Source organism: Puntigrus tetrazona, chromosome 2, assembly GCF_018831695.1.
Source record: "Puntigrus tetrazona isolate hp1 chromosome 2, ASM1883169v1, whole genome shotgun sequence".
Lineage (NCBI taxonomy): Eukaryota > Metazoa > Chordata > Actinopteri > Cypriniformes > Cyprinidae > Puntigrus > Puntigrus tetrazona.
The window spans coordinates 5,740,162-5,755,771 of record NC_056700.1 but is presented as its reverse complement, the minus strand read 5'-3'; the positions used below and the strand labels follow the sequence as shown (position 1 = coordinate 5,755,771).

At 36.1% G+C, this 15,610-nt stretch overlaps 1 protein-coding gene across 4 annotated transcripts in view; it reads right to left on the bottom strand.

The window, feature by feature from the left end:
* pex5lb (peroxisomal biogenesis factor 5-like b) overlaps positions 1-15,610 on the bottom strand; it is a 33,255-nt gene that overhangs the window by 8,088 nt on the left and 9,557 nt on the right. Inside the window, exons 2-9 of one of the 4 annotated variants that reach the window (XM_043223281.1) lie at positions 12,119-12,211; positions 8,338-8,449; positions 7,957-8,169; positions 6,765-6,894; positions 6,072-6,162; positions 5,073-5,159; positions 1,708-1,827; positions 64-150 (exon numbers count right to left, since the gene is read on the bottom strand). In XM_043223281.1, the coding sequence (XP_043079216.1) occupies positions 64-150; positions 1,708-1,827; positions 5,073-5,159; positions 6,072-6,162; positions 6,765-6,894; positions 7,957-8,169; positions 8,338-8,449; positions 12,119-12,211 (933 nt within the window). Of the gene's footprint in view, positions 1-63; positions 208-1,707; positions 1,828-5,072; positions 5,160-6,071; positions 6,163-6,764; positions 6,895-7,956; positions 8,170-8,337; positions 8,450-12,118; positions 12,212-15,610 lie in introns of all 4 variants that reach the window. The other 3 variants (XM_043223272.1, XM_043223261.1, XM_043223290.1) reach the window with 3 other exon arrangements.

The window sequence follows — 15,610 nt, the reverse complement described above, 5'->3', positions numbered from 1 at the left end:
ACACACACACACACACATGCAAATGCTAAATAAAAAGACTGTAGTTCTTTTGGAGTCTTTTACCTCCGAGTCTTGAGGGTCTTGTAAGATGGCCGCCTCCAGCAGTAGCACAGCACTGTTCAGATCCCCATCCCTGCATTTCTGCAGCCCCTGTTCAAAGGCATTGGTGTAGTCTTTGTAAGGGTTACTGGTATGGAAGTAGTAACCCTGCAAGCAACAGGACCAAAAAACAAGCTTAAAGAAACCAATAAACATGATTATTTCTGGAGAATACTTGAGAGTAGGACTGATTATAAGCGTTTCGTAAATCTGGAGAGGTAAATAGTGGTGTGTTGATAATTAGATCATGCTGAGGTCTTTAATATTGCAGTGGAAAGTGCAGTCAGGCTAATCAGAGGCGTGGGGAGAAGAAAAGGGCACAGGAACTCACACTTCAAATGATCCACTGCAAAGCCATATGCCCAACATTCACACCATCCAGAACAACAATAAACACAACAAACTCAAATAAATGCAATAAAAGATCGCTCCATCTTGAAAATAAAACACATCTAAAATACATTAAAAAAAATTCAACACTGGTATTTAAACTCAAGCCAGCTGAAATGAATATAGTATGCACACATATTATAATATTACAATAATCTTCAAGCAACAGCCTTTGAGGTGTTTTTGGCAGGAACAACAATACAATTAGCACAATTAATACTAATAAACCCTGCCATTCTCAAATTTATATAAAAAAAAAATTATGTTAAGAAAAAGGTCTTAAGCTTTTCAACAACTGAATAATCTTATACCCAGACCCAACCACCCAGAACACCCTAAAGACTTAAAAGCAGCGTCCTTCAGCCTCCTGAAAAACCCCAAGAACTGCATAGAAATGCCCTAACAACTGGAGGCTGTATATCTAAAATAGCTCTAGCATAGGCAGAACAGTACTTTTTGGCTGTATCTGAACATTCTCTATCTGTTTGGAAGCACACAATGATGAAACATAAGAGAGAATTTTAGATGAAAGACAGCATTATCCAGCATCTGGAGTCTATAACCTTTGAAGTGATAATCTACCACTGTATCAGTTCTGCCATCATAGAAAATTCAATACAGAAGGCAGTGATTATTAAAATACATTCACAAGGTGGTGTGGAACAGTGCCTTTGATCGGTTAACAATGCATATAGTGTGTTCTGTTGATTAAAGGTGTTGTGTATAATTTTTTGACTATACTAAATCATAAATATAGCATGTTTGCAGATGTTTAGGAAACATGCTAAGTTCACTTTTCTCTGAAAAACAATCCTACAGCCAGCTATTCTATTTCTATGGTTCTATGTCAGAACGTCCTTTTTAGTATTGGTCTATAAGATTCCACCTCCTGCTAATTTATTAAATAGCATTTTGATCTCCCGGGCTTACAGTTGGCAAAAGACACAGTATACTGCAGCCATGGAAGCCAGCAAATGATTGGATTAGACATTGCAGATTGTACCCAACCTAAAAAAGCATCCATCTCAAAAAGTTTATTTCTTATAAAAGCCGTTCACCATCTATTGGACACCTTAGTTTCAAGGTAAAAATTCTCTGCAATGGTGCTGAATGATGAATTTGGTTTGTCTTTTAAGCATATTAAGAAATGGCATATATATATAGGCATGTAAACATAAAAAGACACAGATGCAGAGCATTCTGATTGGTTGAGAATACCTTCTCAGTGGGTGAAGCGTTGAGTGGAACCAGGCCTTCACTGTCAGCATCCTCCAACCAGTTCCTCCGTGCCAGCTCCTCCCACTCTGCCTGCATTTTATCCCAGAACTCTGTGTCTGACTGTGGGAGACAGTTTAACAGCCCTTTACGACACAGCCAGTATTGGAATATCATAAAACATGACCCTGTAGAGCATTACAGAGAGATGTTATCTGGCATCTATTCAATAATGGTTTAACAATAACGTTTTCCAGCAGGGAATACTAAGGATAGACTTCATAGCACTTGAATTGCTTTGTGTTTTTGATTTTAATTGTTCCACATAGGACAAGCCAGACTCACAATAATGCTCCAGTTTTATGAGGACATATTGTTTTTCAGCAATGAAAGCTGCAAAGTGATTCGAAGCAGCAAGGTCAAAAGGTCAACTAACATGTTCATCTTATGGTTCATCAGAATATAATCTGCAAGAATCACATTTATGATTGGATTACAGACAGACCTCTCAGCTTTCATAAAGTATCTAGTTCTTATCAATCGGACAGGTCAGCAAAAGCACCACACGTATTTTTGTACACCGTTCTTTGTGTAATATAAGATATGATAATTCCGGGCAGATTCTGGTTACAGTCAATCATGAACGGAACAATCCTTAAGGAAAGAATTATCTTAAATGACTTCCTCAGACTGTGTAGGTGTGCATGTGTGTACATTTATCTTAAAATTGTTCTACACATACACACACACACACACATTCATAAACAGAGATAGAGAAAGAAACAGTCTTAGCACATTTATGTCTTCTTAAGGGCTACTAATCATTACAAAAAGAAAAATCAGCATCACTTGAATGAGGGCATTTATTTCAGGCAAACACAGCAAATAATATATGATCTTAATTCACGTCTATGACACTGATCTAAAAGGCTTTTTATTAATTTATCTTTGCATTTGTGCACAGTTTGCTAGTGCGTGCTCCACATAGTATTCCTTATTAGCTTACTTTGGCTCCCTTAAGAGTACTGCTTGAATAACCCAGTTCTTAAAGCACCACTTACTGGAATATCTTTGTGTTTTTATTTTTCTTGGCAGCTCAAATTACACTTACAACACACAAACAACTGCTTAGACTTGAGCCGGTTCACTGAGTGTTAGCATTAAAGGGAAGTGAGGGGAAAGTGCTGTATCTGCGATGGCTACCCACTGGATGGGCCAATTAATCACAGAAAATCCTACACACAGCATACAATCACTTACAACAAACAGTCACATACACACTCATCTTTCCCATTTGTATGATTGATTTACTTGTATGAATCAAATAAATAAATGTGTCTGTTATCAGCCCAGTGGAATATGGATGATCAATCTTTTCCTAGATTGCCTGCGGTTCCCTCAACAGTTCTGTCACCATGACGAAGGGGTGCCATGCAGATGCAATACCGCAAGGGTTCTCCAGAGTCATTCATCTGTACTCAAATAATCCCCAACCAGACCAGGCAACGCTAGCTTTATAGTTTCAACAACTGTTTTAATTATTCAATGTGTTTATTTTTGCTTTAGGTTATAATATGCACTAGATACACGTCACAGAATAATCATATGCACCGGTTACTAATCAAGGACACTATTTAACTTCTCTCAAACTCATGGTCTGGCCTTGTATGTGTATGTTATGTGTATACTTGTCATTAACCATTTCTATCATTTCAGCATGATCTCCCTGTGTCTGTGCGGCCCTCCTCATCTCATCTGCCTCATCTTCCATCTTTTCATCTTTTTGCTTAAAGGGATCATACGATGCGATTTCAAATGTTCCTTTTTCTTTGGAGCTGATAGTCCATAGATAATATCTGCAAAGATAAAAGTCTCAAAACTAAAGAGATATTTTTCATAAAAAGTTATGATTTGTCCACTCCCCCCTAAAATAGTTTGTTTAAACATGCCCCCACTTTTCTATGTCACCGTGTGGGTTTATTTTTAAACGCCACCCAAATGTTCACACAAAGAGTGAAGGTGAAACTATTATTCTCACTGTAGTGTTGCTGCGGGCGCCATGTTCAGGAAACTATTTTCTTTGTGCTTCCAAAAGAGGGCACAACTAAAAATCTATTTTTAGATTATGTATTCACAACACTGTTCCAGAACAGTTCAGCTCATTTACAGAGAAATGATTACTGAATATGCAGTGCAGCCTATGCTGGCTGTGCGCAGAGGCTTTAAGGTGGAGTAATTCCAACTCTGTGCTTCTGACTCACAACCTTTAAATAAAAGTTACGTTTTCTTATTAAAACCTGCTACTTACTATTCAAATGCGAGTTTTAAACAGTGAAGGGTAACATTAGTGCTTGTTTGTTGTTTCTTCGATCGCAAATGCATTGTGTTACGTTACGAGACACAATGTAACAACGTATGAAGAGACAGAACTAAGTCACGATAATCAGTAATTATGTCCCCATTATATACAAATGCCTCCTTTGTAAGGTTTTTTTTATTGTTTTGGTGTCATAGCGCTGGGATCATGTTAGTAGTAAGGGGGGTAACATTTCCATCAGACACCTGCAGTATTCGGGCAATCACAATGCACTGGATAGCTGGCCAATCAGAGCACACCTCGCTTTTTTAGAATGATGAGCTTTGTACAGATCCCGTTTCGAAAGGTGGGGCTTAGAGGAGAAACAATAAAGTGCAGTATGTGGAAAAAAATATTTAATTATTTTTATTTTTATTTTTTTTAGAAATCTGAAAAATGTGCAAACAGGAATCATGTTCAGTTAAATATGTATCATGGCGTAAATGAGCTTCCTTAAAATTCTAATTTAAATATAAAAGCATGTGTATTAGGGAGTGCACTGTAAAAGTTAAGGTAGTTTCATATAAAAGAAGCAGATAGTTTGAATCATGAATGATACTGATCGGAACTTAGTGTCATTGTTTAATATAGCTACAGTACTCAAGCTCTGGTCTTTTTTATTGGTTTCTTTACTAAGCATTGAAAAAATGGAAGTCTTGTGAAAATTACTGCCCAATAAGCATCTCTGGCTGGAAGACTAGAGAGGTAAGAGCTGACATCATCACAAAGCAACCTCTTTGAGATGTCATGTGTTGATGCTGCACTCCCAGGCTAAAAATACACCAATTATGCAGTCTTAACTTACAGGGTGAGACTGACCTTACAGAATGCAAGAAACTGCAAATCCCAGGTGGCCAAATACACTGTGAATAAGCCCCGAGGTATGAAAATTTGTGTGGTAGTACAGAAAACATTTTTCAAACTTTTCAAATAAATAAACTTTTCAAGTAAAGTGATTTTCTTGTGTTAGCGTGTGTGTATGTGTGTGTATATTAGAGGGACTCTGTCTCACCTCCACAGCAGCCTTGGCTCGGACAAACTCCTCCTCTAATGAGTGTTGTCTTCCCAGTAAAGTACCACCCAGCTGGGGCCTAGGCCGCTGCGCACACAGATGGTCACACACATGCACACAAGGTCAACCAGCAGTCGCTTTGTATCACCATCTTTGTCCTCAGATCATGCTGAATAGGCAACCTTAAAGTTATGGCCAATATAAATTTTTAGCATGCAGTGGCCCCAAAAAGTATCTGGACACTTAAGCAAAAGAGACCATAAACTATGAAACCAGAAGACATCTGCAAATAAAAGATCTAAAACTTTTTCAGAAATAATTTGCTAAGAACTAACTACAATTTACAACTACATGCGAAGCCAGTTACTCTCAAGTTTACACATATTTTCTAGCAGAGTAACCACAAAGGACTGTGACAAAAAATGGGTAACTTTTACTGCAACCAAAGTAGCTTTGTCTTTACTTTGAACAGTTAATCTATTGTTTTATCATGACCAAAATCTTTATGTAACAAAGTTGTAAGCAATATAAAGTTTTATTATGTAGTGCAGCAAATCCTTACTAGTATCTGAGAAATTAATAGAACATGTCTTGTACATTGAGCAATCAATACAGAAACAAATTGTCAAAAACATATGTTAAATTCACACTCAGAAAAAGGGTTGTAAAATGAGAGTAAAAACCCTGTACTTCTAACAAAAAATGTGTCTCTTTCCATTAACTGCACCTAAGAAACATGGATGACTTTTTAGAGTAGCATTCTGTAACTGTCACATACAAAGATGTGTGCGTCTTTTCTCTGGTTTTGGGTTTTAGTGCTTCCAGTATTAGATTTTTTTCCCTAATGGAACAATTTTGTCCCCAGAAGGCCTTAGTGAGAAGGGTTTGTACCATTTAATTGCACGCAGGAACAATTTTCTGAGTGTGAGGGGAGATGATGATCAATACTGAATGCTGCTATAGTCTTTTACATGAGATCAAAGTAGCATCAGTGTGTACCTGAGGGGCCGGCCCAGGGTCTGACTCCGTGCTAATGCTCAGCTCCAGGGCACTATGCCTGTTAGAGAAATCTGTTTTAAAGTCTGCAGACCTGAAAAGGACGAGACGCTGTGAATAACGATTTTACTGCTCGCATTAATGAGAATGATACACAGAGGCAACTGAAGTATTGAACTCAACCGAACAACTCAAACAAACTCAAAAAAGAAATGATGATACTCTTAAAATATATTCTATTTCTATATTTCTTCACCAATAAGTAGATTTTCCCCCAAAGCTCACTAAAATCAAAGTGTCAAAGACAAAAAAAGAGGACATTTAGGATGATTTACAAAAAAAATACAATAAAGTATAAAATAGAACTGACTTGAAATGTTTGCTTCCATTTATAAAAAAAGGTAAATTCAAGTATAATATTATAATGTATAATAATAATGTTTTCAAGAACAGTTCTTTTAAAAATGTTAGTGACACAGTTATCCAAACGTGTTTAGCCTTACTATGTGTTACCGTTCTTTTTAAAGTAGCTTATTACTTAACATATTAATGGTTTCGGGGAATAGAAAATAAAAATTCAACATGCTTTGTTTTACACCAATATTAGTTATTGAACCAGGAACACTGATGTTTATATGCAGTAAAAATAGAAACATATCATATCACATCTGGTTAGGAAACCAAACCTGACCGTACCACAAAAGCTCACTAGATGAATGGTTGGAGGTGCACCTCTTCCTCTCGTATCTCCACTTCCGCCCTCCATTCAAGGCACTGTCTGGGTGAAGGCTCACCTCCTCCCATTTCTCCAAGGGGGAGCTGCTCACTGGAGTTAGTATGGACAGTTAGTATGGAGTGAGACAGGAAATAAATCTGTCAGGCTGTCACAAACTCTGCTTAAAATGAACCAACACATTGGTGCAAAAGGTAGATTAAGGCTACCCAGCAGCAGATAAGGATACATCTTACAGCTCAAGGCTTGCCTATCTCAACCAGGTTATAGCCTGCAGCTCACAATTGATTAAAGCAGTTGGGCTGTGGAATGATAAATATAGTACAACAAGGAAAACATGGCAATGGTTTAGCTTACAGAAGCTTAAGGCGTAATCTACTGGAAATGAACTTTACAGTGCAAGTTGTTAAAGCTTTCCAGAGGATTAAAATAAGCCAGTGTAGCGTTTCATTTTAAACCATTTCTAACATAAGCTTGAGACAAACAACAGTGCTAAAATAAAAATGAAGACATTTCTACTTGGGGCATCGCTGTCATGAAAGCTACAGTTCTGTGTGTTTAAACCATTTCCATAATTTTCCACCAATTCAGTTCCACTACTTTAAATCTAATAATATGCTAATGCAAATGCTAAAGTGCAAAGTGACTGCTTACTGATCAAGTGGCCAATGGGATAAAAAAAAAAAAAAAAAAAAAAAAAAGACAACAAAGGGCAAAAATGCAATTACACTGAGAGCCTGGATTAAATCAGCCGTAAGTTTAATCATAAGCACCTCTTAAATTAATTAAAAGAACTTTTCACTTAAATCAATTTCATAAATGCAGCCCTTTTTACAGATTATAAGTGACAACTTGCCTAATGCGTTAGAGGGTTTCACGGATTAACGCTCATAACAGGGAAATACAGCTACCATATCTATGGTGTCTGGGTCAACCCAGGTAGATCATAATCACCATAATACCACAGTATCCTTTTTTTTTTTTTTTTTTTTTTTTTGGCTAGAATTTAGGCATCAGATTATAAAGTCAACACGCAAGTCTCAGTAACCTCTGATTATACCAACAGTAAAAGACATTAAGGCAAAACAAATCTCAACTGATAACTAATTTGAATAATGAATTATTACAAGTATCTTTAATTAACAAGCAACATACCTGAATCTAGTGAGGCTCTTTCTGGGTTAGAACGGCTAGGAGATGATGGCTCTGTCTCCACCTGGATCAGCTCAGTCTCTTCAGTCTTCTTCTTGCGAAGGCTACTCTTAGAGAAACCATTCTTACGAGACCCACGGGGACTCCATCTGTCCCAACTCCATCTTCTCTCACAAGGTTCACTCAAGTCCACCAAGTCTAGAGCTGTGGACAAGACTAGAGAATGTGGAACAAAACATTACCAAGAATAAGAGTAAATACCAAGTAACACCAATTGAAAACTACTAAGAGATAAAAAAATGTTGTGCCTAACAGCTATGGGATAGAGCAGATGAGTGAGAAGGAGAGGAGGAACAGATGACAGAGCAGTAATTATGGGGGAACCTGCTGTGTTGGAGGTGACTGGCCGTGTGGCTCCATCGCTCTTGCTCTCACTCTGGAAGTCATCAATAGAAGGGCTGAGTAACGGACGGCTCTCTTGCTGCTCACTACACAACTGCAACACATAAACCAAACAATTTTTACTTAGCATGCACCTATTTCCACAAAATATTGATCTCATTTGTAACATTTATATAGACATTTGTCTTTTATTTTAAGTTGTTATACCATTTTTCTTTAACCTCCTCCCCCTCTTTGTTATTTAGCCACACTGCTACAATATTTTTCTCTGCTTAATAGGCAGAGACTACTGTGTTGTCAAGTGGTCAAGGCAGTCAAGGTTTGGCATGTTAGCATTGACCTGTTGGTAGATGCCAATGTTATGCAAGATGCTATCCCCCCTGCAAAGACCTCACTTGGACCACAAAGCAAATTCCAGTGGCCAAGAGTTTTTAATTGGTAGTCTGTTTGTGACTCAGTGGAAATGAGAGAAAATCAGCACATATTTTTCTTTGTCATGAAAACATCTAATCAATGTAAACACATATTGCAAATCACAGTCAAGGCTGTCACAAAAATTCTTGGTTGTCCTCCTCTCCCATGAGCTCAATGAGTAAGATTTTTTTTTAAAGAGGACATCAATGAAGCCCAGTCATCACAGGACATGGGGCAGTGCTCATGGGTGTCCCCTTAACAATGACAGTGGTCACAGTTAATGACAAACATTAAAAGTGGTCAAATAAAACGGTTCCCATTCTTTGAGTTTCAGTTTATTGTGCAGTCACATTATAAAAATTGTGGCAAAATTACACAGGTTATCAGCTTTACTGTCAATGGATAATTTTCACATACCCACTTATTTTTGTACAGTTTGCATTAATTAGTAAAATTTTAAAAAGTTAGGTAAACACTTTATCTACTTGCCTCTACAAAATATTCATCATCAGAAAAAGCCAGAATACAAATGCAATTAGCAAAGTTTCACATTAATGGTTTCCCTTTACATAAGAAGGAAAACACAGAAGCATTCAATCGGATCGATTTCATTTTCCAGCTTTATCTGCTAGCATATTATAGACTGCATCAATAATATAGAGAATATATTTCAAATATTAAGCCATTTTAAGTGATTGAAATATTGCCACATGTGCGTAATATGGATTGTAAATTGTCAAAACTTGCATTTTGTTCACATACCTTATTTTTATTCTTTGAGAGGTGAAGTAAATATTTGCGGTTGTGAAACAGATGGAAAATTGATAGGCTTGTGCTGCAGTTTTATGGCTCTTTTGCCCTCCAGATCTCCGGGCTGGTCACGTGACTGAAAACTATGAATAGCATCCACACTATAATTTCATACACGAGTCACTTACAAATAAATAGAATACAGATTTCTGTTGGTCAAAGTGGCAATTTGCATTACCTACTTGATTCCGTTGTGAAATCTCTGACAAAAACTTTCATGCTCACATGGATCAATAAATGTGACTGCACCTTTAGTTTTGGTTCACAAGCTTAACAGCTTAGCCTAGTCTGCCATAAAAAATGCTAACTGATAAAGAAAACCACTTATGAAAGTATAGGATTAGATGCAGCTCTTAGCTTTAGTTTCTCCAACACCTTCATGTTTCCGATCCCAATGAATGCTGCAACCAGTAATCTCCTTAAATGTTATATCATCATATTACACACTCGTTCCAGTGAGAATATGAAATAATTAAAACTGAGATTATTATGTTTTACAGTAAATCGTCCAATCTCAGAAAACAGAGGGTGTCTTATTACCTGTAGTGGTAATGACTGAAATCTGATTTAGACAAAAAAAACAAAAAAAAAAAAAATCAGCCAACTTACTATCGAGCATCCTGCAACTCTTAATTGATGCAATGCTGTAATTCATTGACATTTCTAAATGTGTTTTCAAAAATATATTGATTTGTTTACAAGAATAAAATAGACCGTTACATGTAACAAAACAATATACATGTGTGTATGCAGTATAACAATGAACCATTCTGGTGTAGCATGTTGTGACAAATTGTGACACAAATCTTTAAATTTGGCATTAAGAAGTAAGACAATGGCCATTTTTATAGCTGTCAAAAAATGCTAAATTAGAAAACAACTGTCCTTGACACAGGTCAGTGCTGAAAGTGCCCTTGACTTCATCATTAAGGTCATAAATTATCAAGATGGGGCACACAACAGAACCCATTTATCATTTGGTAAAGGCCTCTTGATAATATGTAAAGAATACATGAGGTCCATCCTGAAATCTTACAAGCAACAAACTCTAAAGGTGAATTCACAAAATAGTTTAAGCAATTTAGTGACACACCACTCAAAATACAGTTTAACGAAATGCTCCATGCCAGTTTATGCAAATCAGGCTCATAGACTTGCCTTATTCAGAAAACCCAATGCTATTTGTCTGTCATATTAACAACGTGCTATGACTGGCAACATTTTACAAAAAAATTGACATGTAATTTAGTTTAATAGGAGGTTTTGTGTATGTTACATTGATAATAGCAGTCGAGTGTTTTTGTGAATTTTTATACTTTAGTAAATTCAGTAAAGACGGTTCTTTGATTAGCAGTAAATCACCATCAGCTGTTTTCAAATGAAGCGCCAGTTAACACACATAGCCATAGATCACTGACAAGCTACTCCAGTGACTCACACGTGAAACTGAACGCAATATTGCATAGCTTGTCAGTGATCTACTGTGAAATTTACCGCTTATAGAACCGGCTTTACTGACGTGAAGTCCTAGTACTAACATTGGGTAGAGTCCCCAAGTTGAGCTCCCCCACTATTAGTCCTAAATCTAATTTCATATTTTTATTTACAATTGTTTCAAACCTGTGTATGGCGTAACTTCCTCATTGTTTTAGAATTATTTAGGTCATTCATTTGCTCAAAAGTTTGTCTTTTGTGTATCTAAGTTTAGGCTAAATTGTTCAAGAATTCACCAATTAATTCCAATTTCACTTGGTCTTTTGTAAGGGATGAGATAGCAAGTGTTTTTCAGCCCATTTTCACAATACACGCTCTTAGCAGTAACTGGCAGTAAATTCCCCATTGAGCAGCTCATCACTGTGTATTGAGAAATGCATGGCTCTCTGCCACATCCCCAATGGAATAAAACCAAACCCTCCAAATCACAAAATCCTCCAACATTTGGGTAAACCTTTTATAGACAGCCAAAAATGACATCCATTTATTTACTTCATATAACTGAAGAATGGTGGTACAGTAAATAAATAACATAGGCCTCCCCACATTGCAGCAAGGCTCTACGTCCACATTTCATTTGCTTCCTGCAAATGAACGATTCCCTAAGTGTAAACAAACAGCAAATAACATGAACATGCAGCTCTGGATTTGGTATAAAACAGGTAACGTGCATGCGATTCAAAGCAAAACAACAAACAGAAATCAAATTTAAGCAACAGAACATTCTGCAGCTGCTTATGAGGAGAGTAGCACTCACGTAAAGCAAATGCCACTCTTGTTTGTATCGTGAAACACTGACGATCCCAATGGACCATCCTATTTTCATGGGTCTCATGACATCATCTAGTGTAAACCCCATAAAGCAGCTTGCTTTCAACAACAAGAAGCAACTTCAGCACTTCCACACATATGGCTCATGTGTGTCACGTAACACTAAGGGATATTTAGAACAGGGTGCACCAAGCTCTTGATTTTACTTAACTTATTCACACAGTCACACTCACGCTTGGTGCTCCCTGTTGGTGGGTGTATGTGCTCAGCCCACCTTTGTTGTCACGGTGAGCAGGGGTTTTCCATCTGAGGATGCCTTACTTGGTAGCTCCTTCAGCACCATAGCAACCGCCCTAGAGTCTTTCTCCTACAACAGTGAAATCAACAGTGAGTTGTGTCAGTTTGTGTTCAAATTCCGGCAACTGTGCGGGTTCCTTGAGAAACACTACTAAAACATTACCAATTCAAATGAAAATCGGATCATTTACAGGCTTACAAGAAAAAAACCCTCTTGCTTTTTAAGCCATATTTTGTTGGTTGAAAAAAAGTTACATTTACCCAACTGACACAAAGCAATGTGCATAATTAGCATGCTATCTTCTATTCTACAGCCCAAAATAAATAATTAGGGATGCACTATATATATATATATATATATATTGGTGTGATATTGTTTATTGGCCAGTATTTTTAGCAAATAAGCTTTTAAAAAATTTTTTAATCAATCAGTTAATTCAAGTGTGAATGCTTTGATAACTTTAATGTTAAATACCACTAAAATCATTAAAAGTAAACTTTATGTTAAAAAGTATAATTTTTTTGTACTGTAGCTTTCAGCATTTTAGTTTTATGTAGTTAGTACTAATTAGTCTATCATTTAATGCAGGCTATTAATCAGCCATAACATTATTATCCACTTAAAATATTAGTGCATCCCTATAAATAAGATATGAAAAACAGTTATCATTGCCAAAACTTTGCCACAACATAAAACCATTTATCCTCAGCAAAACATGCTGCAGTACGTAAGAGTAGTAAACCATCGCTCTATTCAGGGATACACTGACTAGACATCGGCCAAAAACATGGGGCTAACAACTGTGCTTTTAACGGTCCCTACGCCACTCAGACAGATCTAAGCACTTAAGCCACCACTGGGACACTGAGAGCTGGAGTGGAAGCAATTCACTGGCAGTGTTTAACACTGCAGAATGTCATTTAAACCCCTATGTATTCGCTGAGTTGAACAACTGCACAGTTGGTCCCATATTGCAATCCAAGATAACCTATCTGTGCCGTTTTATAGTAACCAATGAAGTGAACATCTGATGCGACACTCCAGGGTCCAGCAACAAAAGGCAACAACTCTGGAGACATCTAAGTAACAAAAGATCTTTCAAAAAGATGCTTGTGATCTTTATTACAAAATGCCCATGATTGTTGGGTGTTGAGAGCGATTACAAAGTCATCGCTATGTGCTTGCTAGGAGTGCTCATGAGTAAATGATAGGTCGAGCGAAGTGCTTTCTAGGTGAATGCTCACAGGCCAGAGTTAAAAAAATGCCCACCCTGAAGTCTTAGGTCAGCTGACCCAGCTGTGCACATCTTAAAACTTAGCCTTCTAAGAATGTCTTCTTTCTATGTTAGCTTTGGGCATTAAAGATGTCCCAAATTATGTGAACAACTTGAAGGAGATGGTCCTTTACTTGAGTACAATTATGTAGCTTTTTTCTTAGGTAACTATTCTTCAAATACATTATTCATTATAATAGTTTAGGCTTATTATTGTTTGAATATGAGCTAAGCACAAAAGTAGATAACATAATATGGTAAAGACAGCCTTTATTTAGGGGGAACCATCAAGTATTTATGTCCACTGTTGGCCTTTCTCTCTGTGACGTTTCTCTCAAGTCTGTCTGTGACCATCCATCTATCTCTTTATTAACATGGTGTTCCTAAAAACCCACACCAAGAGTCATTTCAGTCTTGACAACTACTCCATCAAGCTCATAACTGACCTTTACAATACACTAAAAGGGTTTTGCAACAGAGCACATCTGGGACACACAATCCCATTAAATTTAAACATGGGAAAAATGGACAGAAATATATCCTTCAGAAATAATAAATCTTAGACCTCATAAGACCTGAGAATATTTTTTTTTAGGAAAAGATTTTTTTTTTTAAAGAGGAAGTAAGCCTATGGGTAAGGGTTCATTAAAAGCTATAGGGAAATGAGGAAGAGAATAACAATAAATGGTAAAACTGTTTGCACTACAAACCAGTGTTTTCATCATTAAGATAATACATTAAAATCAAGCATCAATCAGCAAAACAAACTGACATTTTTACGTCATTTTACCAAGCTTTGTATAAAAATTATTCTCAACTATGTTAGAATTATTAGATATTCCATTTTTCTTTCTGCAAAATGTGTGTAAAAATGGCCATAATATACAATAATATATTCTCATTATATACAATGTATCTATAAACTAAATCTAATTTTCATATTCACGTGTTTTTGGGGCAATGTAAGGACAAAAGAAGCATAATAATGGCAGTAATAATTCTTGACAATTATTACTGCCATCATTATGCTTCTTTTTTCATTATGTTGCCCCAAAACACATGAATATAAAGGTTTTTAGTTTAAAGATATTATCATAATAATATTTCATAAAATACTGAAATATAATTTCCTTCCCTATTCATTTGTTATGTTTTCCAAAATGTTTGACCAACATAGTGTTGTTTAGCATCCTGTTTAGTAACAAAGTGATATTTTGATTCATGACACACAATTTTAAAATTAAATTTAAAGACTAATTACAAAATACTAATCATATTTCCATGAGAGTGTCACTTAATTCATTTCAGACATATCTGAAGACCAAGGAGAGATAGTGGTCATGGTGAAACATCCAAACATTTAGTATCTATTTACAGGACATCCAGACTTAAAACTAGGGGTGTGCGATATGACGATTTTTTATCATGGACGATAAAAAAAACCCTTCCACAATCTGCTTTTGAGAAATATCGTAGTATCATTCTATTGTATGATCCTCAGTATATAGATCATACAATAGCATACTAAATATACTGTGCAATGCAACATACACATCACAAAAGATTCCGACGCAATTACAAAAGTACATTATTTGCTTTAAAGTCTTGCCAGTAAAACATTTCATACGTTTGCTGTCCTGATGCGTTTTTCCAGTGTGTGTTACACCTGAAAAATTAAAGCACTGTTTGTTTTGTTTTTATTTTGCTTTTGTAATGTGTATCTTTTCTAACAACAAATATAAAATTTCAAAAAATTTTATCTTTGCTCATTTTGGCCTAAATATTTCTGCCCTTCTAGTAAAATCAATGACAAAGAATTGTGATAAAATCGTCAATCGTAATATTTCTTAAAAAAATTGTGATATGATATTTATGCCATATCGCTCACCCCAACTTAAAATTATGGAATGTATAGTTTCAGAGAAAATATATATTATATTATTATAATGATATAAAATGTAAGGCCGTCATTTGAATCTTTTTTGCAACAGCAATAGCCAGCTCTACCCAAGAATTTGAATTTTGAGAAGCAAGATTATTGGCTGCTAATAAAAAAAAGAATCAGCTGCACCATGAGAAAATGTAGTGGCCAATTGAGTTACACCACATTTAGACTGTGCCATCTAGAGTTTTGCGAAAAAACTTTGGTTATGTTATTTTAAAAATCCTATACTTAAAATGTTAAAACATTGTTT